Genomic DNA, 25,253 nt, shown 5'->3' with positions numbered 1-25,253 from the left:
AATAATCCAGCACTGGCATTGACCCTGTACTGAAACACATCCAAAACTGACATTGGCCCTACATTGAATCTGACCCTGCACTGGCATTTGACAGATGGGATAGAGTCTTTTTACTATGAAGATAACAAAATTGACACCAAGCTTCAGCAACATGTCTCTCTTTTCAATAATCTCTTTTTCATATAGCTTTCAGTATCTTGCCTACCACATTAAGCTGACTAAACTGGAGTTCTCAGGTTTTATTCTCTCTGTTTCTATCTATAGCAACATTAGTTGTCCACCAGTCCTCTGGCCCTACTCCCTCTTCTAAGGAGTTTTTTTTAATATATAAACTAGTGTCTCTACTGTCCCCTTAGTTTTTGTGGGTGCAAGCCATCGAGTGGAAAATCGCCTTTGGACCTCTTTTGGTATTGCTAGTTTATCATTTCTATCCCAAGTGTATTCACACAAGTAACAGGTCATCCTCCAGTCATGTGTCCATTTCCTTATCTTCTTTAGTAAAAACTAAAGTCAAATAGTTATTCAACACTTTGCCATTTCTCTTTCATTCCCTTTGAGTATATCTTGAACATCCTTTAGCTGCCCTATCCCTACTTTAACTTCCCTTAATCTTTCATCAACTTGAACTCTACTGGGCTACCTTCTTAAATTTCACTTTGTTTCAACCTGTGCTGTTCCTGTCCTGGGAGTGTTTGATGGGCAGTTTAGAGGGAGCTTTACTCTATAACTAATCCCGTGCAGAGCCTATCCTGGGAGTGGTTGATGGGGACAATGTAGAAGGGGCTTTGCTCTATATCGAACTCTGTGCTCTATCTTCCCCAGGAGTGTTTGATAGAGGCAATGTAGAGGGAGCTTTACTCTGTATCTAACCCCATGCTGTACCTGTCCTGGGTGTGTTTGATGGGGACAGTGTAGAGGGTGTTTTACTCTGTATCTAACCCTGTGCTGTACATGCCCCGGGAGTGTTTGATGGGGACATGTAGAGGGAGCTTTACTCTGTATCTAACCCCGTGCTGTACCTGTCCTGGGAGTGTTTGAGGGGGACAGTGTAGATCTATATCTAATCCATGCTTTACCTGAAAAGTGTTCCACTCTCCCAGCAATGGCATTCTTGATGGTTATTTGTGACATCAGGCAAAAGTGGAAAACTTGTGACATCAGGCTCCTCTCCTATTTACTACAGAGGAATCTAAAATCAGGAGTAGTTTAACAGGAGAGTGAAGTTTTACATTTTCTTGCAATGTTCAAATTACTCCCTTCATCTTGTTGGACAGAAAAAGCTCATCAGCTTGATTGTTCTAATATTCCTTACAAATCATAATATATTTTTCACAAAAATTATGAGTCTGTGGGCTTCATTGTAAAATAGTGCTTTATTAAAATAATTTTAATCTTTACAAACTGTAGGTGTTATTAAAAAGGAAATTATGTTCAATAATTAAGAACTTACATTACACAATCAGGATATCAAGATTCAAGTTAGAACAGAAATCTCTGCCACTGAATGGTGTGTCAGTCAAAGACTCTGTATGACCCACCAGACCACAGCAAGAACAACTCAGAGACCCCAGCCAACCCTGGGTATCTGTCTTGGATTCCCAGGCTGTCCGACTATTGGTTTCTCTCTCTCGTTCCCATAGTGTCTCCCTGGGATTTCCATGGTATCTGACTAGAATTTCTAGGGTGTCTGGGGTTTCCAGACGCATGGAGAAACAGAAGTGGGGTGTTACTGAGATCCAGTCAAGTGTGAAAGGGTTAATAATCCCCTTAAATAACCTGGAACTTTAACAAACTTTAAGCCTAAATTGGACTGGTTTGGCGCAGTGATGGCGGTTATCTTGAATACGTTGATGCCAGAACTATTGCCAACACCACCCAAGCCAGGCAGCCAGTGCTGGCTGCCATTTCCTCATGTAGTATGGGTTCAGTAGCTGAGTTACCCATCTCAGTTACATCACCCTCTATAGACAGACAAAGAGTAGCACCAACCTGGATTTAGAAGCAGGTTTAGACTTATACCCATGGCCTGGAAGGCACCTTTAAGCTGGAGTGAATGAAAAGACAGTTGGAGATCCTGACAGTGGCCCTACACTGACCTGAACAATTTATCCTCCAGCAAAGCTTCATTGTGGACACCTCAATGTCAGCTAATCAGAGGCTGCCTGTGGGTTGGAGATTGAGTATCATGTCTCTCCTTAAACAGAGCACTGGCAACAGCCAGAGCCCCTCCTTGCAGGAAACGGACAAAATTATCTCCCACCAATGGGCCAAGAGCATAGAGCCCCCGCTCCTGTACACACTCATACGTGTAGCAGTCCACGTCTAGAGGATTATGTTTGCTATTAACTGGGAGCTCCATTTTGGCTGCTAATGACCTTCCCTGATTGGGCAGAAATGTCAAGTTGGGTTTTGTGCCAATCAGGATTAAAGCCATGGAGATGTTGAATGTCTTTCTTTCTCCTGAGGTCAGGTCCTGAATGATGCACTTCCTGTTGGGGGTTAGACACAGCACTTGGTGTTTGGGGAGACTGAGGTATCCGTCATAGGGCCCCGAAGTGGTGCAAGACTGCTGGGTCATCATCTGGTGAACTTTGTGATACTCTGGGTACATCACTTTGGGAAGCTGGTTGAAGATCAAGCCTGGGTCATTGACCCCTCTACGAAAGACATGGATCACTGAAGCATTGCTATGGTGAGCACCGATGACAGCATCTGCTGCAGTCAGGCCACCCCCTACAATCAGAATTGGGTCAAAGTTCACCCTTCTCTCTTGGTCCTTGAGGATTTTTTCTAGTTCTGATGTTGTGTGGTAAACAAATGGAAGGTCTTCACCATCGATTCCAAGCCAAGTAGGGCTGTCATATGTCCCGGTTGCAAGTACAACCTTCTCTGCATAGACACAGAAAGCCTTATCTGACCCATCCTTTATTTTGCTGTAACCATTCACCTCAAACAGGCTTTTGTGGGGGGATTGGAGAGAGGTATGTGCTCCTGCTATATTGTCTATGGTCATCTGTTCTTGGTTTTCCTCACTGGTACTTGGACTGACCCTTCTCACTGAAGTCACGATAGTGCCACACACAAAATTCTCCCGCAGCCCCTTGGCTTTGGCGTAATGCTGGTAATAATGGGCAACATCTGCTGTCATTGCCCTGTCATTCCGCAGGCACCTGTAAGGCAATTCCAAGCACTGTCAGAGACGGAATGAGAGAGGGAAAATACAAAGCACTGACCATTTGGTCTAGGAAGGCAAAAAGCTTCTTGAAGCCAGTGATCTCAGTGTACGAGGACAATGCTGTCTAACAGCTTGGACCAGCTAAGCACACAACAGAGACAACAGTGTCTCCCAACTGGCGCTATACAACTTGTGTCTGAGTCAGTACTCAGAGGGGGAGACGGTGCATAGTGGAAATGTCACTGGCCTTGAAATCCAGAGACCCAGCTAATGATCAGGGGACACCACAGCAGCTAAATCAGTTAATAAATCTGGAATATAAAGCTAGTGTCAGTAATGGTGACTGAATTCGGTTAATAAATCTGGAATATAAAGCCAGTTTCAGTAATGGTGACCATGAAACCATGACTGATTGTTGTAAAAATCCATCTGGTTCACTAATGTCTTTTAGGGAAGGAAATCTGCCATCCTTACCTGGTCTGGCCTGCATGTGACACCAGACCCACAATAAAATGGTTGACGTTTAACTGCCCTCTGAAATGGCCTAGCAAGCCACATAGTTCAAGGGCAATTAGGGATGGCGCACATCTCATGAAAGAATAAGGAAAAGCAAGTGCTAGATACATCTTTCAACCCAATCCCAGGTATTCATTAATTATAATCTGTATATAGATCATCTAAACCCCTCAGTTCATTTGCTGTTTTGGAAACATTCCCACTCTTTGATATTCCATATGTCATTCCTATTCAGATGGAATCCAACTGATTGCCTTCCCTTATTTGGATTTGTTGGAACTGACCCTATTGTTCAGTGCCTGGATTTATGCAGTGACCTCTAACTCCAGAGATTATGCTTGTGAACAGGATAATGTGGCCTGTGTTGTTAAGATTTCAACATTGCAGAGATGGTAGGCCATAGCCTGGTAATGAAGAATGGAATATTTCTAACAGGGTTCATTGCTTTCCAGGGAGGATGTGGTTTATTGATTGATGATAGAGTCTAGCCTCCCCCGATCGTTCTGCAACATTCGGCAATGAACTTTGGCAAAGATTTATTTTATTATACATTCCCAGGTTGTGGGCGTCACTGACAAAGTTGACATTGTCCATCCCTAGTTATCCTGAGGAGGTGGGCCTTTCTGCATTTCAAACAACCACATGGCTTCCGGGCCACTTCAGAGGACAAGTTCAGGCACAAACTGATTGATGTGGGACCAGGGCCCTGCTGAAAGCAGACTGGGGAGAGATCTCACTGAACCAGCTGGGTTTTTATGACAATTCTGTTACAGAGCCCAGCTTTTTTATTTAAAGAATTCAAATTTCCAAGCTGCCATGGTGGGATTTGAACTCCCTTTCTCTGGATTATGTGCCTAGTACCATAATCACTACACTGTCATTCCCCTCAAATTACCTTTGAGGGGGTTGGAAGAATTACCTCTGGATGCTTGATTTCTGCAATTCAGTGTGTGTCCAATTTTCAGAACATTAGAGTTAATTTTCACTCTGTTGCTGGGTGTGAGATGGGCGTAGTGAATTGGTTACCTATATTACATCTCATCCAATTATCCTTTCCATTCCAGTTTCCACCTTGAAGTAAAATTAATATTCATCCCATTGATATGTCTATGTGAGCTCCCCAAGTGCTCAGCTGTTAAACTTACTGACCAGGGTGTGCAGTAGCACATTAACACACGGGCTTATGCGACCCATGCTCAGGGAGCCCGACCAATCATAGAACAGCTATAGCAGGTGAGGAGCCATGTCCATCAAGCTGCTGACCTCTCACACCTCGAGGAGCTCACATTCCCAACCCATTGGCAGGAGAAGCTGCCAATTAAGGCCTGTGAGACCCAACACTGGGCTGCAGCCCAGCCTTCTCCATTTTAGTGGGGGGAGGGAGTGGATGGGCTTTGTGGGGATGGGGAGAGGCTGTGAATGTTATTGGTGCTCAGAACTCAAGAATTCTTCACTGAATATTGCTGAGAAAAGATATTTTGTTGAAGCTTTTTGTCTTCCACTCATCAGGACACTCTCAAGAAGCAACAACTTTATAGTGTATGAGAAGAGAGTGCTGACTGGCAAGTGGACTCTGATTGATAGAGGCATTGGGGTCGCAATGAGGAACAGCATGAGGCAGACCAGAACAAGTTCCAGGCTAGATCACTGGTGCTAGAAGGCGAGTGGAAGCCCTACAATTAGCCAAGATTGCTCCTCTCCTACAAATTTCTATCCAGGCTGTAGAACCGTTTGGTGAAGTACTGACATACTGTAGATCAGCAGGGAGTCCATTTATTCAGAAGAAGTGAGGACAAAATTGGACAAATATTGTGTGCACATGCTGTTGTTATAAACATATAGCAACTTTTACCTTCTCTTGACTCTCATCCAGTCTCTGAAGGGGAGATCAGGCAGCTCCATCCAGTCACCAAGGCTGAGGGTGAACATGGATCCCTCAATAGACTGTCATGGGGACAAGAACAATGAAAGGTCAGTCCTGAATGCCAGCTGTGGTTTTGCTAGATGAAAGTAAAGCCACTTTACGAGCAGTCTGTTCATGCTGTGTGGAGTTACCGAATACATGGCCCGTTAAACATCCCCAGTGACCCAATCAGTCTATATGATACAGTCCATGGGCAGGATATTAAGGCCGCTCCATGGTGGGACCCACCACGGAGATTGTGGTGTCCCAGCCAAAGTTCCATTGACGTCCGTTGGGGCTGGATGAGCCCGGCAGTGGGTGGAGCCAGAAAATTCCAGCCCATGTATTTTAATTTCAGCCTGAGGTAGTGAAACAAAATCCATGAGGTTAAAGGAGTTGTAGAGTAAAGGAACATATTTAACCTCAGTGGATTGGATGAAATAAATTGGGTCCAACCCAGCTCGTGCTGAGTGCAGAGGCAGGCGTTTGTCATTTGGCTCTTACACAGACGCTGCACTGAAAAAAGCAAGAGTTATCACCCCAAAGGCTTTCTCCATTCTCTGGTTAAACCTCATTCAAAGAGTCATTTGTCCTGAAGTTGGCATTTTATGATGTCACAGGCGAAGAAGTTCTATGAAAATTGGTAGTTACAAAGCAAGCAATTTTAATAATAATGCGCAGCTAGAATATGTACATAGCACCTCTAACATGACAACATGTTCCAAAGTGCTTCACAGGAACATTATCAAGCAAAATTTGACCCTGAGCCAAATAAGGAGATATTAGGAGAGTTGACCAAAGCCTTGGTCAAAGAAGTCGGTTTAAGGAGCATTTTAAAGGAGGAAAGAGAGAGGTAGAAATGTTCAGGAAGTGAATTCCAGAGTCTAGGACTAAGGCAGTTGAAGACACATTTACCAATATGACCTGCAAGAGGCCAGATTTTGAGGAGTGCAGAGATCTCAGAGGGTTGTAGGGCTGGAGGAGGTTGCAGAGATAGGGAGAGATGAGGCCACGGAGGGAATTGAAAACAAGGATGAGAATTTTAGAATCGAGGTGCTGCACCCACTGTCCAAGCACGCCTTTCTTCATCCTCCCAACTCTACTTCTTTCTGTGATTGTCTCTGAAAAAAAACCCTCTCCCAATTCACTTAAAAAGGCATTTTCAAAATCTCAAATGCCTTTGCTCATTGGATCACTATGACATTTTTGTAGCTACTGATTTAATCAAACATACCTTCGACTCTACCTTTGATACCATTGTCCTCATTAAAATCACCTTCTTAATCTCGTTGTTTGCTTGGTACAGCCCTCATCTCCACTTACTTAAGGCCAAAGGATGCAGACTTCAATGGATATGGCTGACAATTAGTTTAGGTATTTGCTGCCAATCTGGATAGACCACATAAACCAGGTCCTGCTCTTGTCTGAGAAAACTGTTTAGTCTTCCAAGATCACCCTAGAATGCAAAGATAAGTTCTGACCTATTTTCTCTACTGCAAACTGTCCCCTCTCTCCTCTGCCCTCATTTCCAACAATAAATGTGAGGACCTCATGGATTTCATTGTCACAAAGAGCAAAATAATCTGATCAGCAGTCTCTGCCACTTCTTTCCCTTTCCTTAGGCCAGCAGGCCAAACTTTGCATAAAGGCATGCCTGCCTGAACCCTGAACCCACATCGTTCTCTAGTTTCTCTCTCTTCATGTCCTGTTCGAGCTCATCAAGTCCATGAGGCCCACCTCCTGCTCCCTCAACCCCATGCCCACTAAACTGCTGAACCCCAACTGGTTTACATTAGCCAATAATGTTAACAGTTCTCCACCTTCAGGTACTGCCCCCCTCTCCTTCAAATTTTCCACTATTACCCATCTCCTCAAATAAACAACCCTGGAACTTGTGTCGTTGCAAACTAACATTCCATCAGCAACTTCCCTGTTATGTCCCTTTCCAATGCTGTCACTTCCCAAATCCGTTCCCATCTTTTCTGGAATTCCAGTTTTGATTCTCTCTAATCAGGTTTTGCACCCCTGTCACGGTACCAAAACAGCTATTATCAAAGTCACAATCACAGTCTGCACCTTTGACACAGTTGACCACGCCATTGTCCTCCAGCCCCTCTCCACTGTTGTCCAGCTGGTGGGACTGTTCTCACCTGGTTCCATTCTTATTTATCAAATCACAGCCAGCGAATGATTTACAATGGCTTCTCTTCCAGCTCCCTCACCATTACCTCCTTTGCCCCCCAAAGATCATTCATTGGCCCCCCTCCTATTTCTCATCGAGATGCTGCCCCTCGGCAACATTATCCAAAAGCATAATGTTAGTCCCCACATGTACGCTGCCACACCCAGCTACACTGCTTGTCCAACATCCAGTACTGGATGAACAGAAATTTCTCCCTACTAAATATTGGGAAGATCATTGTCTTTGGCTGATACACACACACGCATGTCAGACACACACACCCAGACATACAAACCCAGACACACATACGCACACACATACGCACACACACGCGCGCACACACACACGCGCGCACACACATGTGCACAGACATCCAGACACACACGCGCACACACACACACACACATACATACACATGCACAAAAAAACAGTAATTGATTCTTAATTCATATATCTCTCTTCTGGATCACTGATTAACTTTGATATCAGTACTAACTTGGCTCCACAGTTATCATTCTCCCTGAGTCACATGGTTGTGTGTTCAAAGTTCGAATCTGGAACTTGAGGACATTACCTTGGCTGACATTCAGTCCAGTATTGAGCGAATGCTGCACTGCCAGCGGTGAGGGGGGGAATTTTAACCCCTGATTAGCAGGAGAGTGTGAGGGGGGTAAACATTCCAAAAATCTGAAACCCGATTGCAAAGCCACTGCAAACATTTGTACCTCTTGTTTAAAATGAGGAAGGTCAGTTATTTCGATATGGTAACGAGGCTCCTTGCCTCAGATTTTAGCAGCTCTCTGGATTTAATGGCTGCGGGACAAGTTATCCAGGCCTTGGGAATCCTGGCAGCTGAAGGCAGGGAGGAGCGGAAGATCCAATGGAGTTTGTGGGCAGGAGGAGCAGACGAGCTTTCCCCAGGGATCAAAGTAACCAGCTCCCCTCCCCGCGATCAGCCTCCCTCTGACCCACAATCTCTCCCCACCATCACACTCACGATGTGAAGCCCTCACCCCATGATGTCTCACACCGCCTTGCTCAGCCATCCCCGCACCCACCCCACCCCCTCACCGCTGCCGCCTGCTCCCTCCCTCCCTCCTCTCCTCTCCAGCGTGCAGCTCCTTCCTGCTGACAGCCAGTCACCTTCTGCCTCATCTTCTCCTTCTTCCCCTTCTCAATCTGACTGGATTCCAGTCGGGAAACACTGAATATTTCACATGAACTGTTTTCAGGGTATCTGAACTACAGTTGGAGATGTGGAAGAATGGATGGACTTGGGCCTAGGTTCACCAGACATGAAAGGCAGCGCCTCAGATTGATCAGGTTGTAAAAGATTCCACTAGAATGCTAGGTTTTAACACAAGATGTATAGTAATTAAAATCTAACTGGTAAGCTGAGCCTATGTAAACCATACTCAGAGCTTGTTTATATTGCTGTGTGCAGTGTCAGGCTTCACACTATAGGAAACATACTGAGGCTCCATAAGGCACAATGTAGATTCACTAGGATGCTGCCTGGAATGAAGAAATAAAAGTAACAAGAAAATATTGGGTCTTTTTTTGGTTTAACCAACCCAGATTATGGGGCGATATAGTAAACGTTTTTAAAATTATGAAAGGGTCACAGGAACAGAAGTAGGCCATGCAGCCTGTCGAGCCTGTTGCGCCATTCATGGCTGATCATCTACCTCTATGCCGTTTTTCCCCACTATCCCCATATCCCTTGATGGAATTAGTCTCCAGAAATCTATTGATTTTTGTCTTGAACATACTCAACGACTGAGCTTCCACAGCCTTCTGGGGTAGAGAATTCCAAAGTTTCACCACTCTCTGAGTGAAGACATTCCTCCTCATCTCAGTCTTAAATGGCCTGAGACTGTGTCCCCTGGTTCTAGACTCACCAGCCAGGAGAAACATCTTATCCACCTCTACCCTGTCACACCCTGTAAGAATTTTGTAAGGTTCAATGAGATCACCTCTCATCCTTCAAAACTCTACAGAATACAGGCCCAGTTTCCTCAATCTCTCCTCACAAGACAATCCCACCATCCCAGGGATTAGTCTGGTGAACCCCTGTTGCATTTGGGGTGAGGTAAGGATAGAAGCAGATTGCTTCCAATGTTATAGGTACAAAGTGAAAGAGATTTATAACAGAGGATAGGAGGCAGTTCTTTACACGCAGAGATGTGGCACTGTACAATTCACTGCCAGGATTACTGGTTGAAGCAGAAACTATCCAAGATATGAATAGATACATGAAAGAAGGAAAAGATGATAAAAGGATCTGAGAACAGGCTGGGTAACATGATTGGGGTCTTTTCTCACATGGAAAGTTGGAACTGACATGGTCTGTTTGGGCCGCATGTCCTGTCTCCATACTGTGATTTTACATATTCCTGTAAGGGCTGTGGTCAGGTGTTATATAAATACAAGCCTATCCCACCAGTACAAATACAGGCACATGGACAAAGAGGTATGGTAAGCAACATCCTTGTGAATTGGCTTTAGAAATATTTTCACACTTACATGCCAAGCCCCTCCCAGTGGTCCCTTGCCCAGAACCAGATGAGGAATGTAATGGTTAGGTTCTCGCCTCCAGCTTAGCACCGAGTCCATGGATACCCCGAAATCAGCATGAGGGCGCAGGAGGGAATCAAAGAGAACGGCGACTGGATTGTGGGAACGGCCTTCCAGCCCTTCAGACAGGAACTCCAAATCCTAGGGTAGATGAAGAAAGGGTGTAAGGAATATCCATGGATCAATGTATAATGGAAAGGCTGCAAACCATCTATATCTCTAACCCCTTCGATAGGGAGTCCAGTGGGCAACTGGTTCTCCAACACCAACTCTCTAACCTTTTCATCCTAATCTCTCTTGTCTCGTCCTTTATCAACACTAAAATCAGTGTTGTTCTGAAGTCCTCCTCTCATTTCAGCTAAGCACCAATATGTGAGCCCAGACACTCCTCTCTACTCTGTGAAACCGAGATTCTCTGGGCTGTATCCAACTTAAATTCATTTCAGTCCATTCCTCAACACTGTATACTCTTCATGTGTCTCAACGTTTTCCTCCCCTGACAGTGTTTAAATCCTAACATTGAGGTCAACTAAATGTTCCTTCATGTTTTGCTTTCTCTTCTCCTTGACTCCTGGTCAGTGTGGTGTGGCCTTGCTCCATAAACCCTTGTCCTCAGTTACTGAATAACTAAAAATGCAACCCAATAGAAGGACAACTCACAATCCTTGTATGGGAGGCCGGATGGCTCAGGGATAAGTGCACCACAAGGCCCCAGCTTTGATTTCTTGGGTCCAATGAATTAGCGAACCTGAGATGCGTAACTTTCAAACGAATGCTATGATTGACAACCATGGCCCCACATCCATGACCCAGTTCCTGTTGGAAACAGAATGTGACCATTGGCTGATGACAGATTCGACTGTGATGGCCCCCAGGGTTGAACAACTACTGACATTCACAGCTTGATCCCGTGCATGGTAAATGATTGCTTGGACTTGGTGCTGTGGGACTGGACACATCAAGAGTCAATACTTTAAGGAGAGGAAGGGGGGAAACTGGAGAAGGGGGGAAAAGGGGGGAAGGGGAGAAACCTGGCTCCCAACATTCAGCTTCCAGGAGGCCGAGGATGGGTCCAAGTGAATTGGAAAGATATTGGTGCAGTGACAATGATCACAGTTCAGAAAAATTAGCAAAAATGGGGAATGGAGTGTCATATTTATGTTACTGGGCTAGTAATCCAGAGACTGAGAGTTCAAACTCCACCATGGTAACTGAAGAATTTGAACTCAGTTTAAAGAATCTGAAAAAAACCCACTGCGATCAGTAAAGGTGACCAGGAAACTGTCAGATTCTCATAAAAACCCAGCTGGCTCACTAATGTCCTTTAGGGAAGGAAAGCTGCCATCCTTAACTGGTCTGGTCTATATGTGACTCCAGTCCCAATGTGGTTGACTCTGAACTTCCCTCTGAAGTGCTGGACAGACACTCAGTTGTGTGAAATCCCTTGAGAAGAATTTATCAGCTTCTCTGGGCAGCTTTCTAGTGATACCCACATTATGGAAATGAGAAAAGAGATATGGTATGACTCACACCACCCCTTACCCCCTCACAGTGGGAGGCTTTCAAGGAAGAGGTAGTTTGGTGACAGACTAAATAAATTCTCATAAGGGGTAAAGGAAGTGCATCAAAAGCTAGAGCTCCCTGGATGAATAAATGTTTAGATATTAAAGTACAACAGAAAAAGGAAGCTTATCGCTCTACCTGAACAGGTGGCGGAAGCTGATTCTAGAAATAATATTAAGAGGGAGTTGGACAGGTTGTTAAGAATGAGGAACTCACAGGGTTATAAATAAAAAGTGGGCATGTGATGCCAAGCATGCCTCGTCCTTTCAAAGAGCCAGCACAGGCTCGATGAACATATGCACTCCTGTATTATAGGTCTCTCTCGGAACAAACTAGCAGGACTAGGCCATTTAGCCATAAAAACAAAAAACTGCGGATGCTGGAAATCCAAAATAAAAACAGAAACAGAAATACCTGGAAAAACTCAGCAGGTCTGGCAGCATCGGCGGAGAAGAGTACAGTTGATGTTTTGAGTCCTCATGACCTTCAGTTCTGTTGAAGGGTCATGAGGACTTGAAACGTCAGCTGTACTCTTCTCCGCCGGTGCTGCCAGACCTGCTGAGTTTTTCCAGATATTTCTGTTTCTGTTTTTGTTTTGGCCACTTAGCCCATTGAGCCAGATCCACCATTTAATGAGATCATGGCCAAGTTCATGTCATATTGGGCCTTTCGCCAATCCCTTAGTAACACCTTTGGTTAACAAAAATCTACAAGTCTCAGTTTTAAAATTAGAAATTAGTCTATCATCAATTACCATTTGTGGAAGAGAGTTCCAAACTTCTACCATCCTTTGTGTTTAGCTGGACACCTAAGGTCTCTTTGGACCTCCAATGTTTCAAGCTTTTCACCATTTCGAAAGTACCCTGTTCTATCTAACATTTTCTGACTTTTTTTTATTGTTTGTTGGGGATTTTTATTCATTCACAGGTTGTGGGCTTCCCTGGCTGTGTCAGTATTTATTGCCCTAGTTGCCCTTGAGAAGGTGGTGATGAGCTGCCTTCTTGAACCACTGCAGTGAAAACAAGTTGCCATAGTTTTACCGATTAACCTATCAATACCTCTTTGTAATATTACACTTCCATTGACACTGCATACAACCCTTGTGCCATTGCTAAATATAGGTATGGGGCTTTCTATCCCACCACCTCATTCTTCAGTAAAGATGGTGATTGGTTGAGGCTCCAACAGAGATCCTTGCAGGACACCACTAGTCACATTCTGTCCATTTGAGTACCTGCACATCATTCCCACTCTTAAATTCAATGAATGTCAGGTTCAACATACAGTCAGGAATCAAGACAAGAGAGAAAGATTGTGAGACTGTTGTATGGTGGCTGAGTTGCTACTATTGTTGATGGTGCTGATCCGCATACGTTTCTTGGATGGAAATTTTAAGTTTACTTACAACATTCACAGCAGCAACTATACATATGCTTTCAATTCAAACTCTATCTCTACGCTGACTCCTGAGGTAGCCCGCATTACTCTCCTCTTGGTTACTACAGATCCTGTGATCTTCCTTAACAAGTGTTATTCTTAAAGGTACAATACACACTAAATAAAACCATAATTACTACAGAGAATTCCTGATATTTGCTCTGCAACTCCTCAGATCCGCTTCTTGCTACCTTTTCAATGATGGATATTCCCATGTTCTCCTCCAATTTCCGTTGAAGGATAGGATTAGGATGGATTGAAGATTCCTTGAAGTAAGGCCGATATCCAGACAGGAAGTAGGATAGACAAATGGCTGAGGGTCCATTCCCTGTTTGAAAACAAAAATTGTTGTGGGCTCACTCTGCCATTTTAAACTTTATGATTCCACAATAGGAAATAGATTGAGATTGTTAATTCTTTTGGTTGAAGTGTGCAAAACAAAACAAATTCCATACATTCCACACCAAAAATTGTTCATTAAATAGTGACACCATACAAGGTGGGGTGGTTAATGGGCAGGGTGGTTTTGTAAAATGTGTGGATCTTCCTGTGCACTCATCACACCATCCAGGACAAAGCAGCCCGCTTGATTGGCACCCCTTCCACAAACCTTCACTCCGTCCACCACGAAACACAGCAGCAGCAGTGTGTACCATCTATAAGACACGCTGCTGGAACTCACTAAGGCACCTGAGACAGCACCTTCCAAACCTCAATCTCTACCACCTGAAAGGACAAAGGCTGCAGATAGATGGGAACACCACCATCTGGAAAATCCCCTCCAAGCCTCTCACCATCCTGGCGCAGAAATATATCACCATTCCTTCACTGTCGCTGGGTCAAAATCCTGGAATTTCCTCCCTAATGGCACTGTGGGTATATCTACACCACAGGGACTGCAGCGGTTCAAGAAGGCAACTGGGGATGTGTAATTATTGGGTTTTCTCGTGATGCCCACATCTTGAGAATGATTTGAAATGGAAGGTTTTTCCTGAATCCACAACTCTGTTTAACTATTTGGTCTCACTTGGATCTGAGTGGATGTCATTAACGGAAATGCACTGAACTGGTTCTGAGCTGGATTAGATTCTGTCACTGACTGGACTGAATTAAACTAGACATTGGAGGAAGGACCAGGGTCACCTGAGTGATTATTGGATTGAAATGGAAATGCCAGAGAAAGGAATCAAATGGAAGCTCCTTTAGAGTGGTATCCTGGGTGGAAGGCCAAAGGAACATGAAGACAGATCGCCATTTTAACAGCTGAGCCTCAGGATCAATCCAGCCAATAAAACAGGCATCCAGGGGCAGCTCAGCAGATTCCACCAGCACAGCTCCGCAGAAGAGTTATATTGGATTCAGAGCATTCATCCTGTTCCTCTCTCCACAGATGCTGCCAGACTGGCTGAATTTTACTGTTCCTATTCCATCGGGCACATTATCAGCCAAACTGGAGCCTGCCTGGCTGCCAGTCACATCACTCCTGAGGCACAAAAAGGAGTCAGGGAGTGAGGAGGGTGAGGGTACTGGCAGTGTGGGTGAGGGGAGGGTGAGGGTACTAGAAGTGAGGGGGGAAGGTGCGGGTACTGGCAGCGAGGGGGGAGGTTGAGGGTACTGGCAGTAAGGGAGAGAAGAGGGTGAGGGTTCTGGCAGTGAGGGGAGGGGAGGGTGAATGTACTGGCAGTCAGGGAGAGGGGAGGGTGAGGGTACAGGCAGTGAGGGGAGGGGTGAGTTAGGGTACAATCGGTGAGGGAGAGGGGAGGGTGAGGGTACTGACAGTGAGGGGAGGGGAGGGTGAATGTACTGGCAGTGAGGGGAGGGGAGGATGAGGTTACAGGCAGTGAGAGAAGGGGAGGGTGAGTGTACTGGCAGTGAGGGGAGGGGAGGATGAGGGTACAGGCAGTGAGGGGAGGGTGAGTGCACTGGCAGTGAGGGGAGGGTGAACGTGAGGGTGCACTCAGTGAAGGAGGGGGAGGGTGAGGGTACCAGCAGTGAGGGGAGGGGTGAGTTAGGGTACAATCGGTGAGGGAGAGGGGAGGGTGAGGGTACTGACAGTGAGGGAGACAGGAGGGAGAGGGTACTATCAGTGAGGGAGAGGGGAGGGTGAGGGTACTGACAGTGAGGAAGACAGGAGGGAGATGTTACTGTCAGTAAGGGAGAGAGGAGGGAGCGTGTATTGTCAGTGAGGGAGAGAGAATGGCGAGGGTACTAGCAGTGAGTGGGTGAGGAACATGAGGGTACTGACAGTGAGGGGAGGGGACGGTGAGTTTTCTGGAATTGAGGGAGAGGGGAGGGTGAGGGAACGCTCAGTGAGGGAGGCAGGAGGGTGAGTGTACTGGTAGTGAGGGGAGGGTGAATGTGAGGGTACTTTCAGTGAGGGAGGGGGAGTGTGAGGGTACTGGCAGTGAAGGGAGGGGAGACTGAGGTTACTGACAGTGAGGGAGAGGGGAGGGTGAGGGTACTATCAGTGAGGGGGGAGAGGGGAGGGTGTGGGTACCATCAGTGAGGGAGGGAGAGGGGAGGGTGAAGTTACTGGCATATGGGAGAGGGGAGTGGGCGAGGTGAGAAGTGGGGTTGTGAGAGGGAGGGCTATGGAAGTAGGAGAGGGTGGGTGGACACTGTGAGTGAGGGAGGAGGAATGAGGAATGGTAGTGAAAGAGGAAGCAAGAGGGGAGAAGGAGGGCAGAGGGTTACATCGGATACAAGGCACAGAAATAAGCCATTTGGCCCAACCAGTCTATACTGGTGGACTGCTCCATTCGAGCCTGTTCCCATCTTTCCTCGTCTGAATTTACCATCATAACCCTCTAGTCCCATCTGCCTCTTGTCCTTATTCAGCTTTCCCTTAAATCTATCCATCGGATTCACTTCAACCACTCCTCGTGGTTGAGAAATCCACATTCTCACTTCTCTCTGGGTGAAGTTTCTTCTGAATTCACCACTGAATTTCTTGATAACATTTCTTGTGAGGGAATGTTATGGGTATGATGGTGGAGGGTGGAGGGAGGAGAGAGGAGGAAGGGCACCTACAGGGACGGAGGATAGGTGAGAGGAGTGAGGGAGGGGACAGGCGAGAGGAGAAAAATGTAACAAGGGAAGGGGAGAAGGAGGGCACTGAGGGAGGAGGAGGAGGGGTGAGGGAGGACCTTGAGTGAGGAGAAGAGGGAGTGAAGGCAGTGAGGGGGGAGGGGAGAGGGCAGGGTGATGGTAGTAAGGAGGCAGAGGAGGCGAAGGGGAGCTCTGGGTTGCAGTCGGCCACTCCGCCTCCTTCTGGCCCCTCCTTTTATGGGGCCTCCTCCTCAGCTTCGACCTGTGAGACCCAGCAGAGTATCCAGATGGTGGTTCCCTCTCAGTGGTTGGAGCCTGAGTCATGCAAAAAATCCATGAGGCTTCTGTTGAATCAGGCTTACCTCAGCTGCTGAAGAAAACAGCGATGGGAAAATAGCCCCCGGACAGGAGCTGAGCGGTGAGGTTGTGCAGCACAGAGGGAGTTAAAATCCCCACACAGGTTCCAAAGGGTTTAAAGTTCAAAGCCAGCTGGGGTGACAATTAATTTTTATTGATCATTCATCCTCGTGATGAGGGCGTCACTGGTAAGACCAACATTTATTATCCATTTGTTGTTTATTTACTTACGCTGACTGAGTATCTTGCTGATTAGATTTAGATTCCTAGAATTATACAACAAAAACTTGGATTCAAATAGCACTTTTAACATAATAAAATGGCTCAGGGTGCTCGATAAGAATGTAGTCAGACAAAATTTAACACTGAACCACGTGAGATATCTGGGCAGATGAACACAAGCATGTTAGAGAGGTGGATAATTTTTAGGGCTGAATTGCAGAGCTTGGGGCCTGGACACCTGAAGGTATGGCCACAAATGCTGTGAAGTTCAGGGAAGTTCGAGATGCCATTATTGAAAGAATGCAGAAATCCCAGTGAGATGGTGGGCTGTAGGAGGTTGCAGAGAAAGGGAGAAGCAAAGCCACAGAGGAGTTTGAAAAGGGGAGTGAGAAGTTTAAAATTGAGGCATTGCCTGACAGGAAGCCAGTGTTGGACAGTGAGCAAAAGGGCGAGGGGAAAATTGGTGGAATTGGATGTGGGGAAATCCAGTCTCACAGGTGAAGAATGGGCATTTGCCTGGGGTGTAGCAAAGGGAGAGGGAGAGGAGAGGGAGAGATGGAAACTGGAGGCAACCATCCTCAAGACAGACAGTGCGGGTCAGTAGACTATTCCTCAGCTTGGGGCATCACTTCTGAGTTTGATCCTGTCCATATACACAGTATAAGCACTTTCCAGCAACGGGTTGGTGGGGAGCCTCATTGGATAAGGATTTAATCCCCGCTCCCTGACTAGCCTAGGGTCACCTGCACTGCTGCTGGGATCAGACTGCTTCACTCTGTCCAGACAGAGCCCCATCCCCAATCGCAGTGGCTAAAAATCATTGGCCATGAGCCAATGGCTTTTCCTGATCCAGTAAACAATGAATGTTATCAGGCCAGCAGAGGACAAGAGGTAACATTTCCGTGGTAGAGTGGAGTTGCTAAGCAACTGCACAGGATCAGATAAGGCTTTGTGAGTTTGAAAGTCGAGCTGTAGAACAGGTCCCCCCAGCAGGAGAATGTTTAACACATCAACATTTATATTTAGCCCTGAAGGAGCAGCAAGGGGCTGGTTCATAGTGTTTCTGTGGAAAGTTCCACATTGTAAAGCAAGCCTCAGAAGTTTGTTTTGAAGGTAAAAAGAAGAAATGTGTATTTCCAGAGCCCCTTTCATGGGCTCAGGATGTCTCAAAGAATTTTACAGCCAATTAATTATTTTGTGTAGTCACTATTGGGGACAGCCTGTTTGTGCATGTCAAAATCCCACACACAACAGGTAATTACTTTTTAGGCTGAGACCAGTTGGATTCGAAACTCCTCCTATCCTGGGATTGAGGCTAGGACTTATGGATCTGTATGGCCACGTGGCATGTTTGTCAGCATATTTCCCATAGCACCACTGGGGCGACTAGTGTGTGCTATGTGATGCCTCACATAGTCAAATAGGCCATTCACATTCACGGTCCAACCTAATACTGCGATGTCAAGGACAGAAAATTATGGTAACACATCTGTAAATCTCTGGTCTTCATCTTCTATATGTAATGTTCCCTCTAATGACGGGTTCTCTCTCAATGTTTATGTCACCAACAACTGCCTGAAATACTATCACCAGGGGAAGGCCAGGATCTTGGCCTGCCCCGTGCTGGCTATCCTCAGCTGCAGCAAGAGAGTCAGGACAAGCAGCCAACATTGTGAGAGCATCTGAATTCTGAGACCAGAGAGACATGGGCTCCTTGAGGAAGGTGATGGCTGAATGGTACCTTATAGGTTGTCAGCCGACAGAAAGACTTAACCTGGGATATTACTTCAAAGTGAAACCATTAATAGGATTTCTTTACAATTGGTATCAGAAAATTCTTTTTGAAGAAACTAATAGATAAAGTGCTGGAGACAAAATCTTTGAATCAGTTAGGAAAAGATTGGAGACAACTATGTGTTTTTCAGAGGAGGTAATGTTAGGAGTTTGGATGGGTGAATAAAGATGGGCTGAAAAGGTTTTCCTCATCCCTGTGTGACCTGATCTTGGGGTCTTGGACTGCCCCAAGCTTCAGGAGTAATTGTCAAGAAGGGAAGTTTAAAACAAAGTGTTCTACATTACTGTAGATGCTGCATTTAAATAAACACCATGGGGAGATAGTGGATGCAGGAAGGCAGGCAGCTAGTACACTCTGTATTTGAGGCCCTGCCTCTCCCGTCTGCTGTTGTGAGTTTCAAAAGTTTAAAGATTTTCAGAGGAAAGGGAATATCTGGGAGGGCAGCTCTGAGATAGAACAGGTTTATGTAGGAGGTATTAGGAATCTTGATTCTGACATTGGTCTTATGGTGGGCAATGGAGGGGGAGCGTTGGATTCATGATTCGGGATATTGATGTGGAAGATTAACTTACCAATGACAATGACAGGGACGGGATTGATTCCCAGCAATGAGGATGATCCAGTTTCCTCCATTGTTCTCACAAACTCTGGCACGTTTGTGCAGTCACTGTCGAGTCCAGAATATCCTCCTCTCCAATCTGCTGAAACTGAAATGGTTAAATGTTATCAGCAGGATAATCCTGAGAAAAGATCCTGTCTGAATAACCCCTCATTGTATCCAGTGTCTGATAACCCCTCACGGTATCCAGTGTCTGATAACCCTTCACTGTATCCAGTGTCCGATAACTCCTCACTGTATCCAGTGTCTAAATAACCCCTCACTGTATCCAGTGGCTGAATACCCCTCACTGTATCCAGTGTCTGATAACCCCTCACTGTATCCAGTGTCTGATAACCCCTCACTGTATCCAGTGTCTGAATAACCACTCACTGTATCCAGTGGCTGCATAACCCTCACTGTATCCAGTGTCTGAATAACCTCTCACTGTATCCAGTGTCTGAATAACGCCTCACTGTACCCAGTGTCTGAATAACCCCTCACTGTATCCAGTGTCTGATAACCCCTCCCTGTGTCCAGTGTCTGAATAACCTCTCGCTATATCCAATGTCTGATAACCCAAAGAGTAAACAGGGGCTGAGGGGAAACAGATGGAGTGAGGGGAAACAGAGGGAGTGAGAGCAGAGATTGAGAGGAAACAGAGGGAGCGAGAGCAACAGGGAGTGAGTGGAAACAGGGAGCGAGAGGAAGCAGGGGCTGAGAATAAACAGTGGCTGAGAGTAAACAGAGGGGTAGAAAGTGAATAGGGACTGAGAGTAAATGGGACTGAGGGGAAACAGAGACTGAATAACCCCTCTTTAGCTGCAGGAGGCCCATCAGTCTCACAACTCCAGCTTGGGAAGTGGCGGCAGTGGTGGTCAGTGTCAATGCTGCACACCAGAGGTTGGCCACTCAGTGCAGAAAGATGATGAATGATCTCATCCATGCAGGCAGGGTAAGACAACCAACTCAGCACTCTAAACCCACACACTCACAAGCCCATCACACATTCACTGGCATCTCACTCACTGACAGCTCAAGGGACATCACCACTCACTCCCTCACACACACCCTCACATCTCCATCTGGCCTCATCTCCTCTGGAGACTGCCTCCTCAGCCCTCACCATCTTGAGACCACTTGCACAGATCAACATGTGACCCCACACACCCTGGGATACCCCCATTCTCCAGTAATGACCTAGCCCTGCAGCCTCTTCCCTTGCCTGAGGCCACTTCTCCCCCTTCCTCAAGCAAACGCTCATCCTGCAACCTTTGAAAAGTCACCCCCACCTTACGGCTGGTCCGCTAGGTAGAGACCTGACTGTGAGCTCCCTAAAGCTGATGCGGTGCTGTCTGCGAAGCCTGGAGCTGTGACTGCGAGTGCTGTCCGAAGCAAGGTAGGGGATCAAACCTCAAAGTCCCGAGTGAAGTGCAGCCTACCAGGCACACGTTGCTTACGTACAATTGTGAAACACCCTGGCATGATTACCCGGTTGATCCAACATGGGGGAATGATTCCGGCAAGCAGGGCTTATACTGAAAAGCTGTAGTATTGAAATTAGGTTCCCGTTGTGTGGCGGAGGGATATGTGGCCCTCTGTTGATGGGCAGAATGGACGATCTCAAACTGGTTTCAAGATGTCGTGAAACCAATTTTTGGCCTTCCCGCCACATTGTCTGCTCATGCTGCCAAGCATTCCTGCCACTAATGGGAGTGGACGATTCTGCTCTGTGTGTGAACAGGGGTGAGAGGAAAGAGGGACAGAAAGAAACAGGGAGCGAGAGGAAACAGAGAGCGAGAGGAAATGGAGCAAGAGGAAACAGGGGCCAAGAGAAGCAGGGGCAGGGAGAAACAGGGGCAGAGTGGAAACAGGGAGCGAGAGGAAACAGGGAGCGAGAGGAAACAGGGGCCGAGAGAAGGAGGGGCAGAGAGAAACAAGGGCAGAGTGGAAATAGGGAGTGAGAGGAAACAGGGAGCGAGAGAAACAGGGACTGAGAGGAAACAGGTGCCAAGAGATACAGGGGCAGAGAGGAAACAGGGAACGAGAGGAAACAGCGAGTGAGAGGAAACAGGGAGCGAGAGAAAATAGGGAGCGAGAGGAAACAGGGAGCGAGAGGAAAGAGGGAGCGAGAGGAAACAGGGAACAAGAGAAACAGAGAGCGAGAGAAACATGGAGCGAGAGAAAACAGAGACAGAGAGAAAACACGGAGCGAGAGAAACAGGGATGGGAGGAAACAGGGGCCAGGGTAAACAGGGAGCAAGAGGAAACAGGGAGTGTGAGGAAACAGGGAGCGAGAGGAAACAGGGACTGAGAGAAACAGGGAGAGAGAAACAGGGAACGAGAGAAAATGTGATTGAAAATAAATGTGGATCCAGCAATGAGTTCCTGGGCCTCTCTCTGGGTTCAGTGACTGTGTATTGCTGATAATGTCTGTGATACTCTTTGGAATGAGGGATGTTGGCCTTGGTTGTATAACAGTATTGTGAGCTTGATAAGTCGTGACTCTGCAGAATCAATTCAGGAAGTAACATGGGGCAGGATTTTCATTATCGGGCGGGTGCCAGCCAGTTGTACGGCCAGCCAGCGTGAAACATGCACTGAGTGCCTCAGTGCTGCCGGGGTAGGAGCGGGAGGAGTGCGAACACTGAGGTTTGTGCATGTGCTCACTGAAAGCTCCCTGAAGGCACAGAGTTTCCCCTGGGATCTGAAGAATTTTAAAATGAAATATAAAGAATCTACAAATAATATAAATATGTCCCCACATGTGACTCAGTCACATGAAGAGGGATATGTTAAAAGTGATATAAAATTTTTTAAATTGTTTTTTTATTCACTATTGGAAACCTCGTCCCACCTGTGGATGAAGTTTGCAAAAATTGCAAAGGCCACTGGCCTATTCACCTGCCCGCCAACCATAAGGTTGGATGGACAGTGAAAAATTCTACTTAATTATGATCTTAAGGGCCTTAATAGGCCTCTTAATTGTTATCGGGATGCTGCCAACTCCGGTGCGTGCCCTCCGACTGAAATATCGCGCGAGTGCACAATGACGTCAGGACACTCGCCCGACGTCATCGTGCACCATTTCACGCTTGGGTATGTCAGGCATATGCCCGCACACCGAGCTGAAAATCCTGGCTATGGTGTTGGGGCTACATCACATTCCAAAGCATGTGTGCAGCTCATTATCAGTGAGGTCAACAGATAGAGACAGGTCCATCTTGGATAACTCCATCTTGCATAACTTCATCCCGCATAAATTCATCCATCTCGCATAACTCCATTTTGCATAACCACATCTCACATAACCATATCTCGCATAACTCCATCTCGCATAACTCCATTCCGCCTAACCACATCTCGCATAACCATATCTCGCATAACCATATCTCACATAACCACGTCTCGCATAACCACGTCTCACGTAACCACATCTCACACAACCACGTAACAATAATTCCCTGCTTTAGAGGCCGTGAGTGAGAGATCTAGTAATGAGGTTACCCCTGGAGCTTGTGATGTTCTATTGGAGCATGGTTCATATAGAGCCTTTCACAATCTCACAAAATCCAAAAACACTCTCTAGAATAGTCAATCTTGAGATGTGAGCATTGTAGGTAAAGCTGGCATTTATTGCCCATCCCTAGAGCTGAGTGTCTTGCTAAGTGTTGAACCATTGGAGATGCTGTCTTTCGAATGAAATGTAAGCCTAAAGCCCTGTCGACCCACTCAATGCAGGAGAAAGTAAACAATGCCACTGTGCTCTTTGAAGAGGAGCTGAAGAGTTCTCTCCATTGTCATGGGCAATATTCATACCTCAAGCAACGTAATCAGAACAGGTGACAACAGCACATTGCTGTTTGTGGGATCTTGCTGTGCTGCATTTCCTCCATTACAACAGTGATTACACTACAAAAATACTGCATTGGCTGTGAAACAATTTGGGCCATCCTGAAGTTGTGAAAGTTCATCCCTTCAGAGGGCAGTTAAGAGTCAACACCATTGCTGTGGGTCTGGAGTCACATGTAGGCCAGACCAGGTAAGGATGGCAGATTTCCTTCCCTACATTGGTGACCAAGATGGGTTTTAAACTAGCAATGATAGTTTCACAGTCACCATCATTGATGATGAACCAATTGACAAGCAAATATAAAAACAAAAAAACTGCGGATGCTGGAAATCCAAAACAAAAACAGAATTACCTGGAAAAACTCAGCAGGTCTGGCAGCATCGGTGGAGAAGAAAAGAGTTGACGTTTTGAGTCCTCATGACCCTTCGACAGAACTTGAGTTCGAGTCCGAACTCGAACTCAAGTTCTGTCGAAGGGTCATGAGGACTCGAAACGTCAACTCTTTTCTTCTCCGCCGATGCTGCCAGACCTGCTGAGTTTTTCCAGGTAATTCTGTTTTGAATTGACAAGCAAGTCTAATCTCCCTCTTTAGCCTTCAATTCTACATTTCATTAAATTTAACTAATATCAGTTACTGTAGTGGGATTTGAACCTGTGTCCCCTGAATTCCAGTGACATTACCACTGTGCCACCAACTCCCTCAGCCATCACTTCAAGAGGCTGCAATTAGGGACTAACCTGTGGACATAGCCACACCTCCCCAAGCCCCCTGCCCCCTGCCCCTGCCTCTGTGGAAGGAGGGCTCTGCAGAAGATTGGGGTTTGGGGCTTCCAGTGAGTTTAGGGTGGAGTCTGTGGGAGACTCAGAGTGAGGGGCCTGGGTATGGAAGCAATGTCATTCTGCCTTACCCGTAGGAGTTTTAAAAGGAGCAGATCAGTAACCTCAGTCAGTCAGTGCCTCTGCTCTCGATCTGTTGACGGGCAGCTGACAGTGGGGGACCCACCCTAACAATGGTGCCATTGTTCATGTTAACTAGGACCCTGCCTGCCTTGGGTGGGGTGGGGGGTGTCTCATGGATGGCTTGGTTTGAGTTTGATAAAATGTAAATGGCCAGAAAGATGGAGGGTTGAAGCTAGGAGGTTAAATTATTAATGCTAACTCCTCCCAAAGGAGAGAGGCTTTGGGTCAATATTTCACTCACTCCCTCCACACCTGCCCCATGGTGATCAATTATAAAAAGTTAAACACAGGGAGAGAGAACAAATAGGAAGAGTTTGTTTACAAGGATTTTTTCTGAGTCTTGGCTGCAGATGGGGTAAGTTGAGTTGTGAGCTACCCAGTTTTGAGCGTGACTGGACAATGGTGGACAGCACGTTTCCAATACTGGAATTCGGCCCATACTGCCCACCGCCACCCCACTGTCACCAGGACTCAGCACTGTAAAATGGGCCTGTAAGCCTTATAGTATTTCCTTTCATAAATGACCCTGATTGCAGTGTGTAACTACACCTCTCACACTCTCCAGAGTGGCACTGAATCAAGCTGATCCATCGCTGCCACCTCAGGCTTGAGTTTATACTAAGCTGAATTCAGCTGAATTCCTGTTGTGGTGCTAACAGTTGGCCTCAGTGCCTCAGTGTTAGGATGGGGTGGGGGGCTGGAATCTGTCAGTGTTCTTGCTCCTGATTGCCACCCAGTGACTTGAGCCAGGGAGGGTGCGAGACTCTCCGCAGCTGAATGGTTGACAGACATTCACTATCCACAGGCACACGTGATGAAGAGCTCTTCATCTGGGGAATGAACCTAAACAAAAGGCTGTTGCCTGTGGGACAGGAGGTGGGGGAAGAGGATAGTGATATCTCCAGCTATACAATCAGATGTCTGGCTTACCTGCTGCTCAGTCACCAGGGAAAGCTGTCATACACAGGCCTCATCTACACGAGGATAGAGACTCCCAGCAACTGCTCATTCCCGGGAGAGTCTCCTGATTAAATGTCAGCATTAGAAACCAGGGAGGAGCCTGAGCA

At 46.4% G+C, this 25,253-nt stretch overlaps 1 protein-coding gene across 1 annotated transcript; it reads right to left on the bottom strand.

The window, feature by feature from the left end:
• Positions 1–1,354: 1,354 nt before the first annotated feature.
• LOC121280435 (oxidative stress-induced growth inhibitor 1-like) lies at positions 1,355–25,253 on the bottom strand. Its single transcript, XM_041192425.1, has 6 exons — positions 25,117–25,253; positions 19,348–19,482; positions 13,545–13,681; positions 10,303–10,494; positions 5,544–5,635; positions 1,355–3,170 (listed from the first exon to the last, which is right to left on the bottom strand). The coding sequence occupies exons 2-6, from the start codon at positions 19,406–19,408 to the stop codon at positions 2,144–2,146; spliced, it is 1,509 nt and encodes a 502-aa protein (XP_041048359.1). The 5' UTR covers positions 19,409–19,482; positions 25,117–25,253; the 3' UTR covers positions 1,355–2,143.

Source organism: Carcharodon carcharias, chromosome 7 (genome assembly GCF_017639515.1).
Source record: "Carcharodon carcharias isolate sCarCar2 chromosome 7, sCarCar2.pri, whole genome shotgun sequence".
Lineage (NCBI taxonomy): Eukaryota > Metazoa > Chordata > Chondrichthyes > Lamniformes > Lamnidae > Carcharodon > Carcharodon carcharias.
Note: the sequence above shows the minus strand (reverse complement) of the source record. Positions and strands in the feature narration are given on the sequence as shown.

Excerpts from the sequence above, each read along its gene's own strand:
- LOC121280435 (XM_041192425.1), bottom strand. The coding sequence starts at position 19,408 with ATGGAGGAAACTGGATCATCCTCATTGCTGGGAATCAATCCCGTCCCT. Across the intron at positions 10,495-13,544 it reads GAATATCCATCATTGAAAAG|GATTTGGAGTTCCTGTCTGA; the intron begins GTAGCAAGAAGC and ends CATCTACCCTAG. Across the intron at positions 3,171-5,543 it reads TGGATGAGAGTCAAGAGAAG|GTGCCTGCGGAATGACAGGG; the intron begins GTAAAAGTTGCT and ends ATTGCCTTACAG.